Raw genomic sequence first — 16,464 nt, 5'->3', positions numbered from 1 at the left:
CTAAATGACTGACTATGATTGAAATCATGGCTCTGACGCACCTCATTATCTGTCAGTATTATGTTGCAAGAGGGATGGGCATCAACAGGATCACTGTTATTCCAGTCAAATCATCAGCGATCCAGAAATACTGTCATTGTTTCATCAGAAGACTTTTATCAGATGTGCCTAAACACTTCACTGTTTATCTTTTTGGTCTTCCAAACAAAACAGAAGCCCAATCAAAAGTGATGTATAAGTTCTTTCCTGTAAATCCTTGAGTATGCAAAAGAAAACAGCACATTATACTTAATATATTCCCAGTTTCAATCTTTCATTTTAACCTCATCTATCAACACTAGATTTTCTGTAAAACTCATTTCAGGATTTTGACCTCAATGGAAGTAATTTATTCAGTAGAGTTTCTACAGTGGCATTGTCATTCACCTGAGAGATTTTATCAGCCACATCACAAAACCCCTGAGAACATAAGTCCTTCCTCCTCCGTTAGTCATTCATTGGTCTTCTAGGGATAGCCACAATTGGGCCTTTGTGGGCCTGGCTTGTCTGTCATCTCCCTGGTTCTGTTGATATGGGACTTGTGCTGAGAGCGTGGACTTCTCATACACTGCACTAAGCGCTAGCTAATTGAGCTTGTCGAGCCAGAACCTGTTAGTGTGCTGATAAGAAGGTATTTGACCTCTTAGGAGGCCCGCACTGGTTCCCAGTGGAACACATTGTTACTGTATTTTATACTTTTTCTGTATTGAAATAAACTTTCAAATAAAGTTTTATTTGTTTAGAATTGAACAGTTTTTTTCTGACACCTTAATTCACAATAATAGTGAATGTCAGGCCAGGGTTCTAGAGATTGTACGTTGATAAAGAAAGACCCCTGAAAAAAATCACAACATAGGACTGCAGGTTGTTTTGTTTTTTTTAATGTATTCAGTATATTCTCCCTCTGGTTAAGAGAGTTGGAAGAGGTCTACAAATCAATGGCTTTGGAAGGCTGCCCTTCCCGTTTCCTCATCAAAGTTCCAAGCAGAAAAGCAAGAGTAGCAGTGTTTCCACCGTCCTGTTTTCTCATTGTACCAGATCTTCTAAAATAGTTTTGGCACTTCATCTCCCCCCTGTTAATAGCAGGTTATTCGATTTTCAGAAACCTGTACGACTAAGACACAGATATTACACAAATTTACTTTAGCTTTGTCTGGCGCTTTGTGAAAGCACACCTCTATGGCATTTCTGACCATCTACAACATGTGTAATGTTTCTTGTTTGTTTTTTGTTGGCTTTTTTGCACTTGGCATTTCATTTATGGGTTCTGTGGACAGGGATTTTAGTCTGAGTGAAACTGACATGACCCCCGCTAGCCTCCCTAGGATAATCCTGCTGCCTCCAGGAACCCAAGACTAATCTGCCAGTCGTCCTTTTGCAGGCCCTAACTCATTTGAAGCTGCCTCAACTTCTGACACTCTAACTTTAGAAACCCAAAAGTGGATCTGACTGATGTCTTTGTTTTTTCTTTTTTTCTTTTTTTTGCGCATAGGCAAGTTTATACCAGTGCTGTAAATTTCTCACAAATAGATGTGGTAATGATGGCTCACATGACTGTCAGCTTATGGCTACGTACAGTACAGTAGCTATTCCTCAGACAGCGACTGTAGGCATCTTCTAGGCCTTTATATTTGTACAATGACCTTTTCAGTACGTTGGCATTAATGTCAAAGGGGATATGTGTTGGTTTGTGTGGGTATGTCACATATGTGGTACTGGAATGTGTTGAATTGTGCCAAGTGGAAAGCTATGCTTCAGGCAAGGTGCGCTGAATTAGGGTTTTATGTGTGGCATGTATGCATTTCAGTCATACTATTAAGCGTCTCTAACTGAGGATGATTGACTAGCCTCATCAGAGACTCTCCAAGACGTGATGGGCATACATAAAAAATCTCATCTAATAAAGATGTGATTAGTTTTCGCCACAACCCATAATGAAACAATTTGAATGTTGGGTTCAAAACCAGTATGCTGTAAAGAGAAAAGATGCTATTAAAGATACAATGAAGTGATGCATTTATCCATTAACGTAGTGTAACTGCACATCCCATTACAGCAAATGTTATTGTTTCTGTAGGGCTGACAACAAAATTAAAAACTAAAATACAGACTGAAACCAGGCCTTCATTCCTCCTTAAAAAGTCCAAATTGCTAACACCTGGCATAGCATAGAGGAGCATTTCCTGAAAATGAAGAGGATTCAGGATTCTTTGAGTAGATGCTTTGCGAGGGAACATGGAAGCATCAATGGTTATCCTTATATACAGTAATTATTTTCTTAACCCCCTTTGTAGTTAATCGCTTACAAACATTTTTTTAGAAAGGTCTTCGAACTAGATGTAATGTGTTCAGACCTGCCTGTCTCTCTTTGGCTTTGCCATTCTGTGAACCACAAAAAAGATAATTACAGTATAAAACCATTTATTTACCTCAGAGATTTGAACCAAGAAAGTGCTAGAATATGTTAGTGTTAGTCATGTTAGTGCTTTGTGTGAATATATTAATACTTTTGCAAGGAGCATCCATGGTAAAGGGCAAGTACTTCACACAAATCAGTGTTAATATGTTTTCAGTGGTTCTAGGCAATACTGTCTATTCAATGAGCATAAACAAACACCAAGCATTCATGAAAAAATGTTAAAAAGTATGTTTCCATGAACAGGACACAGTGCGTAACTATTCTTAGAGAGCAGCTGTTTTAGTGTAAGCCACCCCAACAAGGGAAGACTTGGCCTGAAGGCATAGATTGGAGAAACTCAGGAGCAGACTAGTTACCAAGGTAACAAAGGGCTTGCCTATCTCTCCCTCTGCCCCAGAATCAGCCTGATCCTCTGTGTGAGCTGGATACTTAATTTCACTGACCCCCCGGGTCTTGGCTGAACAGTCTCCATTGATTAGGACAAATGGAAGGGAGACCAGCCAGCTAAGCCCCTCCTTTATCGGGGTTAAGGATGTAGTCATAGAGGGGGAGAAGATGTAGAGCAGGCAGATGAATAGCTCGGAGATCGCTTGTTTTAGATGAATTAATGACATATTTAAAGGCTAATTAGTCGATGTATTCACTCAGTATAAATATGCTTGGGCCATCACCTCACTCCGCAGCCATGATTGGACTATTTAATGTATTCCACCTCTAAATGGCAGTCATTAAAGCCTTCAAATGAATCTCCTCCCAACAATACCACTCTTTTCAGGTGCAGGTGTAATGGAGCAGGGAGGAGGTTTTGGATGTGTTTTGTGTAGGTGCAAATGTCTGATTTTGCTCCTTGAGGTTGCATCTTTTGAGTCGGGTAAAATCGTGTTTTGGTGATTTGTCTTCCGTGGCTTGTCATGACTTGAATTTTTATGAACTTATTATCCATTTGACAAGTAAGCCTGATTTGAGTCACGCGATCAAAGCAGAGAATATATGTGAAACGTACACCTTTTGCCTTGTATTATTCTTGGCAACTTACAAGGTCTGCAAAAGGATTTGATATTTATTTATCATTTGCAAGAAGCTGAACAAGGTTGAAACGTGTCTTCCTACTGATTGACAGGCTGAAAGAATAATATTTTGTCTATAAATGTATTTTTAAAGTAACGTTTGTTTGTGCAGACGTGTGTCTACGTGCTTCATGGATGCGAGCTCAGGTGCCTAATAGGCACGTTACAGCTGTTTTGGGAGTTTTTTTCTTCTCTTGTAGATGAAATGGATAATATAATTCACTCGGACTCCCTACTGCCTCATTAAATGCTTGTGGTCAGAAGAATTGATATAATCTTCAATAAATACACTCCAGGGAGAGATGGTTGTAGATATGAAATCCAGCCCCTGAAAATTATACCCACGGTCCAGTTTGGGGCACTGTTTATCTATTGTGCTTTGTATGAGGTATGTCTTTGTGTGTTTGTATGTGTGCATTGGAGGGTTACACAGGGACAGTGGCAGGATTCAGCACCAGCTGCTCCTTGCAATGCCACTCACCCCACTGCCCCTCACACCCACCCCCACCCCACCCTTCTGCTGTGACACCTCCCTTGTCCCTACTGACTGGACAACACGCAGCCCCTTTATGCCACCTGTCCATCAGCTAGACTGCACCTTAGGGAGCCTCTGTCGCCGAGCTTGGAGCTGCCGCTTTCTGCCTTTGTTTGGATTTTAGTAAAGCCTCCCTCCTCCTCCCCCGTCTTTCCTCGTCTCTTTCTCTCTTGCTCGGTCTTGCTTGCTGTTGCTCTCAGTGCTGTCCTTTACAAACACAGACACACAAAAAGACATATACAGACCGGTGATTGCCTCTGTCAGCTATTTCCTACATCTGCCTCCAGGCACAAAGGACTCTACCGCCTCTACCCATCTCCTAGCTTGCCTCTCACCTGTACCGGCCAGGATGCCAGTTACTGGGGCTGTTGTGCTGCGCAGAAAATAAATGCTGCCTGTTGAACTAGATAAGGAAGATTAAAGTCAATGTGAAGCTGATGGTATTTTACAAATTCAGACAAGCTCCAAAAACAGTCGGACAACTTTAATAGGTTGTTTATTTCACACACTGTGCAGCACAAGTCATTCTGTATTGCTTATCTACACGAAGATGAGTATGTGAATTCTAGGCCGACGTGCTTTTTGTCTTCAGTGGGTCACTGAGGTTATTTATCATCCATTCGTCCCACTATTCTTCTGCCTCTTCCTTTTCCACCTCTTATCCTCTTCCTGGGCTCACCGAGTCCTACTGTCATCAGCAGTCTGAGACGATCGGGGCTGTAAGGTCCGGGTGCAGCCTGCGGAACGGAGCGGGGAAGCTGCCTCACATAGCAATGGCTCCTGTTGCCCTAGCAACTGGCTGTCCTTGAGAAAAGGGCACATTTGGGGGTTTAGGAGGCCATAGCACTAACAGCCCCAGTCAAAACTCATAAGGAGTTCAGACACATTGATCTTTACATCTCAAGAAAGCACGTAGTGTAAACACAGTCCTCCAGAAATGCTTTAAAAATAGATATCTGATTCATAGCCTTAGAGAGCTGTGATATAGAGCATGAGTAGTTTGGAATGTATTTTCCCCCCTATGTAATTCTCCATAGGGGGGGAGGCAGCAACTCTGCAACCACTGTATAGTCTTGCGTTTCGAGGGATGCTGTGCTTTTCAATGCATCCCGTGGTGCAGCAGGTGATCTGTTCCCACGAAGGTGCAGGCGAGGGTTGGTGGAGCCTGCACACATTCTTTTGTTTGCCTCTACGATCACAGCTCAACGGCCTGACATCTGATCGCTACTGTGTCTTCTAATTTCCTACCCATCTCAAATTTGAAACAGTGCACACTCATTCAGCTGGTACGTAAAAAGAAAGGTGGAGCTTTTTTCCTCTGTCATAAACACCGAGGTACTACAAACACAATAACTGGTATGCCGTGTCAACTTACAGTAAAAGTTCAGTGTCTCTACTTGCAGCTTGCATGCAATGTTAGGTAAGGCTGAGGGAAAATAACTTTATGCAACAAAGGTGAATTTAAACGGACTTTTAAATAGTTTTGAAAACTTTCGAACTATTTAAAGACAGCTGTGAAATGATGGTTTAATGAAGAACAACTGTAGCAGTGATTAGTAAATATGCAAAAAGCTCATTAGAATTCAGCTATTTGAAACAACCAAGCAAAGTGCATACATCTGTGAACCTTCTGCAATAAACCACAGATTTTTTTTTTACTGAATTAATTACTTTTTCCAAGCACAGACATTTAATTAGTGGCCAGATTATGAAGTACCATGTTCTAATTTCAAATTATATACCATTATCTGCATTAACGGATGTTTTTTTCCAGTCTTGTTAATGATCTGTCACTACAAATAATAGGACACATTTTAGCTACCTTCTGTGTGATGTGGATCCTCAAGGCTGACAAGCCATCTTAAATAGAGATTAATGCAGACAATGGGGCATGCCTCCTGCCACACCCCAACCATCTGCAACCCAATGTACCTAAGAGGTCCACCAGCAACCTGATTGGACCTCTACATCCTCTGGAGAGCAAGCTGTCAAGTGATCTGCCTGCATGAAATGACCCTTTCCGCTTTATTCCCCCCAACCGCCCACCCTCTAGCCTTGTTCATGTTTCGACCCTGTGTGTATATGTGTTGGCTCAGATGCCTGTAATTTCACCATTTGTGCTTCTTCTTTTTTTCCCTCCCCTACTGAAAAAAGTGGGAAAAGATGAAAAAACAGAGTGCAGTGAAAATTCCAGACATTATTACTGTGCAGCATGCATGGCTCCAGTGATACTTTCCTTTCATCTCTGTTTCCTCCTTTATTGACAGATGGTAGTTATCAGACAGTATGGAAATACTGTGGTTAAGATAGTTTTCACTGATTTTTTTTCCCCGCTTTGGTATTTATGACCCGATGATCGTCTTGAGAGCGTTGTGGTCTTGAACAGAGGGCCAATCTGCCAATGTTGTATGAGTCAAGAAGCTAACATGTGCCACATGGGAATGATGTTCTGCAGAGACGCTGAGTGTTTGAGTGCAGTGGTGTACTCATGGTGTGCGTACTTTAGTGTTGCACCAAAGTGTTGATATATGACTCGAGTTAAAAATTTAATTAATCAATTGAAAGTACATCAGTTGTTTGAAAATATTAAATTTGGAAAAAAGCCTTTTTTTTTCCGGCTTCTGGTTTCTCAAATAAAGATTTTCAGCTTTTCTGTATTATGATAATTTAAACTGAATATCTCTTGGGGGTTGGGACTGGAACCGTGTTGAGGCCTTTTTCAACAGAAAATTTCTGATGTCTTAAAAGAATTAAGTTGAATAGATTAATTAAAACATATCTGTCCAATTAATTGGAGCCAGAAAGAAAAATCCGTTTTATCCCCAGCTGCGTACATGTATGCAATATTTTCCAAAAATCAACTGTGATTATAGTTAACAAAATACAAATTACTTTATCAAAATCTGCTTTATAAAAAATTCAAAAGAGACCAAAAATACTTGAGCGTAATATGTACTATATCTGTGCCTTGTTGCTCCCCTGTGTTATTTATGGCCAACGTTAAAGAGATAATAAGAAATAAGGTCAGTTAGTTGGAAATTAATTTACACCAGTTGTTACATGATGAATATTTCCCTTGCAGAATATTTTTAGCTGCCGCTGACATTCTGAAAACTTTTTTTTGTCCTTGTAAATACCAAACCTTGTGATGGTGAGCCTCATATACGTGGCACATATATGAGGTTAAGCCCTTGAAGTATGAGCTGAAATTGTCCTTTGGGCCATGGCCAGATGGGGTTTATTAGTAGCTTTCTGCTTTACGGCCTCTACTTATTTATGTGTTGATGTATGTGCATCAGAAGAAGATGGATTAAATGAGTTTCCTGGGAGTAGGTACGGTACAGGTCCTGTTTGTGTGTATGTGTGCTTTGGGTCTTAGCCCTCCTAAGGTGCCTACACCCTCGGAGCTCATTTCCCAGGTGCCCCACATTCCCAGCTAATCTGCTCCTCACTTCGGCTCCTAATCTGTCTCAAAGGACTCTGCTGAAGGGAGGGGGATTGGGGATCTGAGCTCTGTGACAACTGCATAGGAAACACAGCTTAGAGCAAAATGCTGAGGTACATAGTGGGAAAAATCATTCTGCTGTCCTCTCATACCCCAGGATGCATGAGTCCAGTCACCTTTGTGAGTACATAAGCACACAAAGTCGCAAAAATGTATGTATGTAAGATCAGCAAACGTGTATGTTTAGCCTCTTCACCCATCTAGTGAATAAATTTTGTTATAGTTTTCCTGACCTGCCTTAGTTATAAAAGTTGAATATCAGACAGGAGTTTCTTACAATATACCCCATTTAAATGACCCTGTGGTATCCTTGAGTTTGAGTGTGGGTTGATTTACACCTTGGAGTTCATCAGTGGTTACCCTCACACACTGGCACTGTCCTGGCTCACAGTGTGAGGAGCCACACAGAGCCCCAGACCTGTTAATTGCACCAGACATGGAAACCTACAGGGAGAAATGAATATATCATTTGTGTGCCAGTGTGTGTGTGCATATGTATGTGTGTGTGGAGTGAAGCGAATGCCAGTTGTCTAATAGCTTTCACACAAGCCTGATTGAATTAGATGGCCAGGAGGACTGCGTTCCTAATTGAATTGCAGAGACCCTGTGTTGCAAACAGTGCTGTCTAGTGTTCCCCATGGAAGTGCTGAAGCAGAGGGGGGCAAGCCGGTTTGTCCTCGGTCCCAAGAACAGACACGCAACTCGTGGCTGCTCCACTATAGTTTATCTGTGGCTGTGACTGACATTTCACAAGGTTACACTCCACTCAGATGTGACCAGTTCAAGGGCTGATAGTCTATATTTGTGGCTGAATGATAGTAAAGGTAATGAGAAAGCCATTGCAAAAGCTAACAGGTTGTCTTAATCTAATTTAGGCCTTTGAATGAGCGTTGGTCTCTCTTGTAAAAAGAACAAATCTCTTTATATAAGCCTCTAATTTGTCCCGTCAGTGATTCATGTAGTTTTTACGGACAGCACCAAAGCAAATGGAAGCCCAAACTTGTCCATGGCTCGCTCTAGGGGCCTCTTTGGTCACAGAGGAATACAGGGAAATCCCCCCCCCCCACACACACACACACACAATCCCTCTGACGCTGCCCATTTTCACCGCTTTCAGCACTTTTTCCTGCTGTGCACACAAAACCTAGCACCTCTGTCTTTTTTTTCTTTTTTTTTCACCCCTCCAGCCTTTTCTCTTTTACACCTTGAACACCACACATGAACACACACCCCTTGCCTGTCTTTATCTCCCTTGTCTATTCTTTGATGGTGGGTTCATCAAATAAAGCAGTTTTGGGGAGGGTGGATTGGGCCCTGAAAAGAGTGAGTTGGGAGGGGGCTTGAAGGGTGTGCTGTTTTTGCTGTGATGGCCCATCCTCCTGGACAAAGAAGGCTGCTGTTGTGCACGCTATAGATGAGAGATGGTGGGAGACGGAGGCTGGAGAAGTGCTGGGTTGTTTTATTTATTTATTTTTAATCTTTTACAATAGATATGGGGTTTATAGACTGGATTACCTGTATCTCCCAACTGATTGTCTGGTTGTGACCAAATTCCCAGGAAGCCATGATGGAAATGTCAAAGGCCCTGATTTTGTTTGGTCTCTTTGTGTGTGTGTGTGTGTGTGTGTGTGTGTGTGTGTGTGTGTGTGTGTGTGTGTGTGTGTACTGTGTTGGTGAGGACCAAAAACGTCCCTTATGGGGACAAAATGCCATTTTTAAACCATTATGTCAATTAGATGTCCTCATTTAGATATGAAAGTGTGTGTGTGTGTGTGTGTGTGTGTGTGTGTGTGTGTGTGTGTGTGTGCGCGCGCGCGCGCGCGCGCACGAGAGAGAGAGAGACATTTGATTTAGACAAAGGGGACAGGCCAGCGCAGCCATTCATGTTGTCATTGCCACTGAAAACAACACTCCCTTCCTTTCTCTGTCATACTCTGAGCTTTCAACCCTCTTCTCTCTTTTAACATGTTTCCCTGCTCCCTCCCACATATAAATACATGCACACACAGTGGATTTAGCTACAGGTCTCCTCTTCAGTGCGTTATAAATCTTTCGGCTATAATATTCAGGAAACCTTTGAAACAACCAGCAAATTACCTGCTGTAAAAACTGACTAGCACCCTAGCGCAGTGGCTTACCTTACCCCACAGCTCCAGCACAACTATTTTTATTCAGTGAGTCGAGCAGAAAACCCTAATTAAAGCTTTTATGTCACTATATATTATTGGAAGCCATAAACATAGGCAGACACGAGCAGCTGGGGGTTTGGTATGTGTGTATGGGGCAAGGTATTCAGTTTACGATTTAAGACTTACTGTTAGATTAAAGTAATGCAATACTCGTTCTTCAGATGAACACGTAACATAACAAAACTATCTCGCCCTGCTGGCAGAGGTTTTCACGTATTTTTCAAATTTGGGATTTAAGAGCGAACGTGCCTGCTGTGTGCCTGGAACCAATTTTAGGGGTGATCTGGACCTTTTGACACAGCTACCACTAAATTGAGTCTGAAGTGTTTATAAATTCCCTTAAAGCTTTTCTATGCGGCTTTTGTTCTTGACTTATTGCCACGTTTTATTGTGTGTCCCATTTCCAAAAATCCACGTTCACAGTCTCCAGAGATCTAATAGGAAAACTTGGCATGTTTGATTGCTGCCATTGATGATATTAATAGCAGTGTGTGTGTGTGTATAGGAAGCAGGAGCAACAGAGGAGCCCTTTTCAATGAATATTCTTGCAGTAATTAAACCTTTCTTGCCAGAAGGATATCTGAAGTTTGAAGGAGCATCCAAAATAACAGCCTTTAGTTCTCACATGTTGAGCAAGACTGCCAGCATGATGATCAAACAGCTCAGCAGCAGCAATCCGGGCAGGCAGGGAGGTAGGGAATTAAAGCTCTGATCTGATTTTTAATCATTGCTCTCCGTGTCTCTGCTTCTCTACATCTGACACCAGACAACTGTGCAACTCTTAAAATCTGTCATCCGAGAGTAAAATGGAAATTCCCTAAATATTTCCCCAAAATAATGGCCCTGGTGAAGCACACAGGAAAGCCAAGACATATAATTCAGTGTCCTCTTGAAATGGCATAGGATGTTTTTTACAGACATTTCTCCTTGTAACTTGAATAGGTGTTAACACAGTGAGCAACGCTGTTGTAGGTAGTCACTCGAAGTGGAAATGTTATTTACTTGCCCATGATGAGTTTTGTTCTGCTCTCATGTGATTGGTTACAGTTTGACCTTTTGTGGTGTTACAGGAACTTGTAAGTGTGTAGAAATGTTTGAAAATTGATGAACAAAGAATGCTTTTTTAAACTTTTTCCACGCCTAATTGAATGTGCTTACAGTAGACAGTAAAAAAAAAAAGAAGATGTTTGATGGTTTGGGACTTGGTGGGAAAATAAGAATTAACTACCATTTTGCCATCCAACAGCTGCCACAGAGTATTTAAATGCAACCACTGTGGTAGCATGGCATCATGTGGCTTTATAAGTGCTAATCATTTAAATACTTCCATTTTTCTCCGCAAGTCATTGTTCTGATTGTTATGCACCGTCTGCATACTGTTACAGCACATACTGTACGTTCACTGTGGGCCCAGTGATGCACTCGAATCCTTGGCTGAAAACCCTCCAAACACAGCCATTCCCCACATCGCCCCTCTCCTTTCTTTGTTTCTGTCCTTACGCCCCCACCCCGACTACCTCTTTATGCCTTTTCCTTTGGTGTTGCTCCTCAGAGCGCCTCGCTCTCATAGACCTCACTGCGCCGCTGAAGTTCGATCGCAATTCCCCGCATAGCTGTTGCCCGGGCCTCATTCACAGACCCCGTTGACTGGCAGGGTGAATGTCCAGGCCTCATGTTTCACGCTGTACCCCGAAAATTTTTCAGCCATCAATCACGGTGGTAGAAAAACATGTCAAAGCTAATACTGAGTGAGGAGATGTTTAAGATTGTCTCCGTTTTGTTCAGGAATAATTTTCTGCCATTCTGGCGTTTGTGCTATTCAGTAACAAAACACTGTTTTTTGTTTGTTTGTACTTTTTGTCTTTAAGGCGTAACTTTTTCAGTGAATGAAAGAAATGATTTCTTCTGTTTCTTGTTAGTTTTAATGAAACTAGCTTTCACGGTAAACTGTATTAATGAAGCTTCTTTTAAAGTGCCCCCTCGTAAAGTAGTAGCGCATGTTTTACTCTACTGTCTGTAGGTGATACGGCTAAACTATTATGATTTGTTGAACTACAGAGAATTGTTCTTCATGGTGGTCGAAGGTGATGGCTCTGAGAAATGTATGTCGAGTTCCAAAAGGGAAAAAGGCCATTAATCTGTGGCCTGTATGGTCTATGAGTACACTGGTGTCTGCATAATCTAAACATTGGGATTGGATCCGGACTAATTCTGCCTTGTGAAATGACCTCCTTTAAATGGGAGTTGCAGCTGCTGATATTTCCACATTCCAGATGCTACAGTGGAGCTGTAATTGCCAGTATAGTCTCAGAATGAAATAATGGCTGTGTTTTTATAACTTTACAGTGTAGAAATGGCAGTCGTGTAATAGTAAGGCTTTTAATACTAGTAGAAAATTGGATAACTTGTTTTCTTAATGAGGAAGAGAAATTGTTTGAAGTGCATTTTAAAAAAGGACCCTATATAAATCAACAGTTTTAAATTTTCAAATAAAAGAAATATGCAAGGAAGCATTCATCTTCTGTCTTTTGTTTCTTTTCATCGCACTAAATCCATTTTGCTTTCTACCCAGAAAAAGCACCGAAAGACCCGAGGGCTTTTAACGTACCGATATGCAGTGTGTCCCGTGTGTAAATTTTTCATGTTACTATTTCATGTCTCCGTCTCAACACCTCTATATTCTTTTATCGGAGGGGCAGGTGGGAGCTGGATTACCTGAAGCAAAACCGTAGCTTTTTTGGCCCGAGATACGAGAAAATCTCTCGACATGGTGCAGGTGCAAATGCTGAAAAAAAGGCTATTTATTTTTATTTTTTTTTATTTTATTTTTTTTTAAGCAGTGAAGGTTTAGGTGGAATGTGACTGGAAAGGGGAGGATAAGGGGATTTCATAGACAGCTAAGTTAGTTTGTTTATCGCAGCAATGAGTGGCGCTTGTGGCAACACGCAAACAGATGTACCCAGTGGTAGAGCCTGTGATTCACCCACACAAAGTCAGATGCACAGATAAAACATTTAATGGCTGAGCCGTGTGTGTGTTCATCACAGTCTCTGTGATAAATGTAACTTTCCTCCCATGTTTCCAGAAAGAGGCCCTTAAAAGGGATCTTAACAGGAAGCGGGGCACTTCAGATTTCTCAGGCAACTACAGCGTGGTGAATAATTCAGAGCAAACGTACATGTAGCCATATCTGCAGTGGCATGCAAGAGTGTGTGTTTATATTCAGGGTTGCTCTGATATATCTTTGTTTGATTTATGGTGTGTATGTTTTTGTTTTTAAATTTGATTTCTGGTAACTTGATGGATTTTCTTTTATAACACAATATGAACTATGCATTGGCAGTGGATGCATATATACAGGGCATTACATGGCTACCCTTTTTAAGACTGCCACAATGATGAGTATAGTATTATAGAAACCTAGTACTTCAGTCATACAAAAATGTATTCACATGCAGTCTGCTTTTTGAAAATCAGCTGCTTGTGATTTTAAAAATTCTTCTCTTCTCTCTTTTAGCCTGTCTGTCAGGCTTTTTCAAGCCGACTCAAGGAGATGAGCCCTGTATGCAGTGTCCCATCAACAGCCGTACCACCAGTGAAGGTGCTATTAACTGCGTTTGCCGAAATGGATACTATCGCACCGACTCAGATCCTCTCCAGATGCCTTGCACAAGTATGTATGGTACTGAAGCTGTGATATATGAACTTGCCAATTACTTGCACATAATACACAGACATGAATGGAAAACGTTTTGGCGTCAGATATGAGCTTTCTGACACACACATGTCACAAGCACAAGCAGAAGCGCTCCGGGATCAAAGGACAGTGGTAGTCTGTGTAACTCCAAACAGAAACCCTGTCAGAGCTGTCCCTCACACGAAAGGGATGCTGACATGCTCATAGTGTGGCTGTCCACAGATCTGACCCAGCACACAAGCTTCAGCTGCCCCTCCTCAACATCACACAGTCCGTACTCCAAACCAGACCAGAGGTTACTGGGACAGGCCGCATAGCTATGTGAGGGGGCAGACTTGGAGAATGAGCTGAGGCGAGACCCTCTCTTGTCATGCCAATGAAGCTGTTTGAATTTGAATTTGAGACTGACATAGAGGTTGGACGAGAGAGACGGGCCGGGGATAGACCTAAGCAAAAGTGAGCAAGGGAGGGGTAAAGTGCGAGGGAAAGACATGCAGAAAGACACGAAGGAGGAATTTGAGGGAGAATGGGTGCGTGTATTTGAAAAAGACGGAATTACTGCATAGAGCGCAGTCTAACTAAAACAAAATGGGAGAAAGTGGGATAAAAAAGCCTCTATCAATGCTTCGATAGTATTTTTTTTCCTCACACTCCCCCTCTGTCTATTGAAACAGAGAGAGGAGGGAAAAGATTTGATGGTCTCCAACAAAGGAGATTTGCATAAGCCTGGCTCTGGGAGTTGAGCAGCTGTTGTGAATGAGAAAGCAACAGCGTCACGTCACCCGTATTAAGAGCAGCAGGGCCCGGCCTGATTAAAGCAAGGGAATGGGCCCATCAGAGCGGCCCGCCAGCTAATGGGGCGGATATTAGTCCTCCTCCCCAGGAAGGAGATGCCAAGGAGGAGTTATGTTTCTATGTATAAGAGACACCAAGAAGGGCACTCCAGTGGGCTTTCTTCCAGAGCCAGAGATCTGTTAATTGCTGCCAATTAAAACGAGGTTAAATAAGAAATGATCGATTCAGATTTTAGGATGTTGTGGGCGGAGTGGAATTGTTTATCTCATTAGTCCTGGAGGATACGTCTACCATAATTAGGTGCACATGTCTGTAAAAGCTAAACAGTTCTCATTGTTTGTTTGTTTGGCCTGTCACTCAACATGTAGCACCATGTGGAAAGTTTCCACTCTATAATGCCTAGCTGCTAAGAATGTCTCAATAGGAGAAACAGTAGGTTTCTCTCCGCTGCAGTAACTCTATACGATGCTCCATGAGAAAATTGTCAAGAATAGATGTTAAGAAAACACTTGATGGAGTGGACACCAGCATTGAAAATGAGAAAGTGTAAATGGGCATCCCGAGGGAAGAGGCGCTGCCAGCTTGGAATGCAGTCAGCACGGACCTCAAAATGACTGTACAGTATCTTTGCGGGCTTTTTCTCTGCTCCTGTTTAAATAGGGTTGGTAATTTTGCCCTCCACACCATCAAGGACACAATACAACTTCCATCCCAAAATTACACCAATTCTATATAGAACTAAAAATGTCTTTAAAGGTTTGGCTTGAATAACATAATGAATAAAAACACATTTCATCGTCTTTCTTTCCCTTTTTTTTGTCCATGATCCTCATACATCACTGGTCCACCTAGAAGCAATTTTCATTTAATGGCAAACGCTGCAACATTTGTGTATATATTGCAATGCTATTGCAAATCTCTATAGAATTTTTTAATCACTGATTATTAGATATTAAAAAGTGACAATGCACAATACAAGTATTGTGCTGGGTACAGCTGAAAGCTGATTTCCATGTGTATTCTTTGGGTGGGCTCTTTTGGGAAACCACCACTGATGTTGCATTAGTAAAAAAAAGAAAAAAAAAAGTCTTATCCGAAAAATGGAAAAATACAAAACAAAAGAACGAGAATCGAGAAGATGATGTGCCAATGCTACAATTAAGCTGTGTTTAAGATTAGGAAAATCCTTCTGGAAAAATGATGATTTATATTAGAAATAAGTACGCAATGAGTTTATGTTTGGAAAACATTTGTTTTACATTTAAATTACTGCTTTGTTTGGTTCAGGGGGCTTCGTATTATAATTTCAATAACAAACTTCATGAAACAGGACCAACTCTAAATGAAATGATAAAGTTAGCCTGTTAGTCGGTAAGTCTTGCCTGGCTTCATTTTTGCATCAACTTTATAGTTATTATATTTTTACTTTGCTCCAGTTTGACCCCCCCCCCTTCCCACAAAAAGTAAAGGCTGTAATGTGACAAAAATTGGAGTCAAAATAGTGACTTGGATCCTCTTTACATTTTCATTTGTTTCTTGAAGTGTTCTTTCCCTTTTTATTGATTAATTTTTCTTCGCACTTTTCAGCATTTAGAATAAATGCACACATTTATGTGTTTTCCAGCTGTCCCCTCAGCGCCGCAAAATGTGATCTCCAGCGTAAATGAAACCTCTGTAATGCTGGAGTGGATGCCCCCTCGAGATTCAGGGGGCCGCGAGGATGTAGTCTTCAACATCATCTGCAAAAGCTGTGGCGGAGGCCGAGGAGGGTGCACCCGATGTGGGGACAACGTTCAGTTTTTACCCCGCCAGTTGGGCCTGACAGAAACTCGGGTCTACATTAGTGACCTGTTGGCCCACACACAGTACACGTTTGAGGTGCAGGCTGTCAACGGGGTGTCAGATCAGAGCCCCTACTCCCCTCAGTATGCCTCAGTCAACATTACCACTAACCAGGCTGGTAAGTGGACCCATCTGTCTTTTTCTGCACATTATACTCCCCATGTGGCTTCTCTTCTCTTCTCTTCTCTTCTCTTCTCTTCTCTTCTCTTCTCTTCTCTTCTCTTCTCTTCTCTTCTCTTCCCTTCTCTTCTCACTGTGTTTATTTCTGTACTTCTCCCCTTTGTCACACACTCCTTGTAGAGAACCTCTTCATTGCTCAAACCCCTCTACAAGCACATAATGCAGAGCACATAAAGCTCCACTATGTCTGTTTCTT

The 16,464-nt window shown here is 41.8% G+C and overlaps 1 protein-coding gene across 5 annotated transcripts in view; it reads left to right on the top strand.

Annotated features, from left to right (window-relative positions):
- Positions 1-16,464, top strand: part of ephb2b (eph receptor B2b) — a 125,323-nt gene that overhangs the window by 74,132 nt on the left and 34,727 nt on the right. For all 5 annotated transcript variants that reach the window (XM_085274839.1, XM_085274838.1, XM_085274836.1 and 2 more), the window contains 2 exons: positions 13,272-13,427; positions 15,871-16,206. In XM_085274839.1, the coding sequence (XP_085130965.1) occupies positions 13,272-13,427; positions 15,871-16,206 (492 nt within the window). The remainder of the gene's footprint in view (positions 1-13,271; positions 13,428-15,870; positions 16,207-16,464) is intronic.

This window comes from Mchenga conophoros, linkage group LG5 (genome assembly GCF_057382185.1).
Source record: "Mchenga conophoros isolate Kocher_MC1m ecotype Shallow Benthic linkage group LG5, M_conophoros_male_GT1.1, whole genome shotgun sequence".
In the NCBI taxonomy this organism is placed as follows: domain Eukaryota; kingdom Metazoa; phylum Chordata; class Actinopteri; order Cichliformes; family Cichlidae; genus Mchenga; species Mchenga conophoros.
The sequence above is the reverse complement of the archived record's forward strand: the minus strand, read 5'-3'. Positions and strand labels throughout refer to the sequence as shown.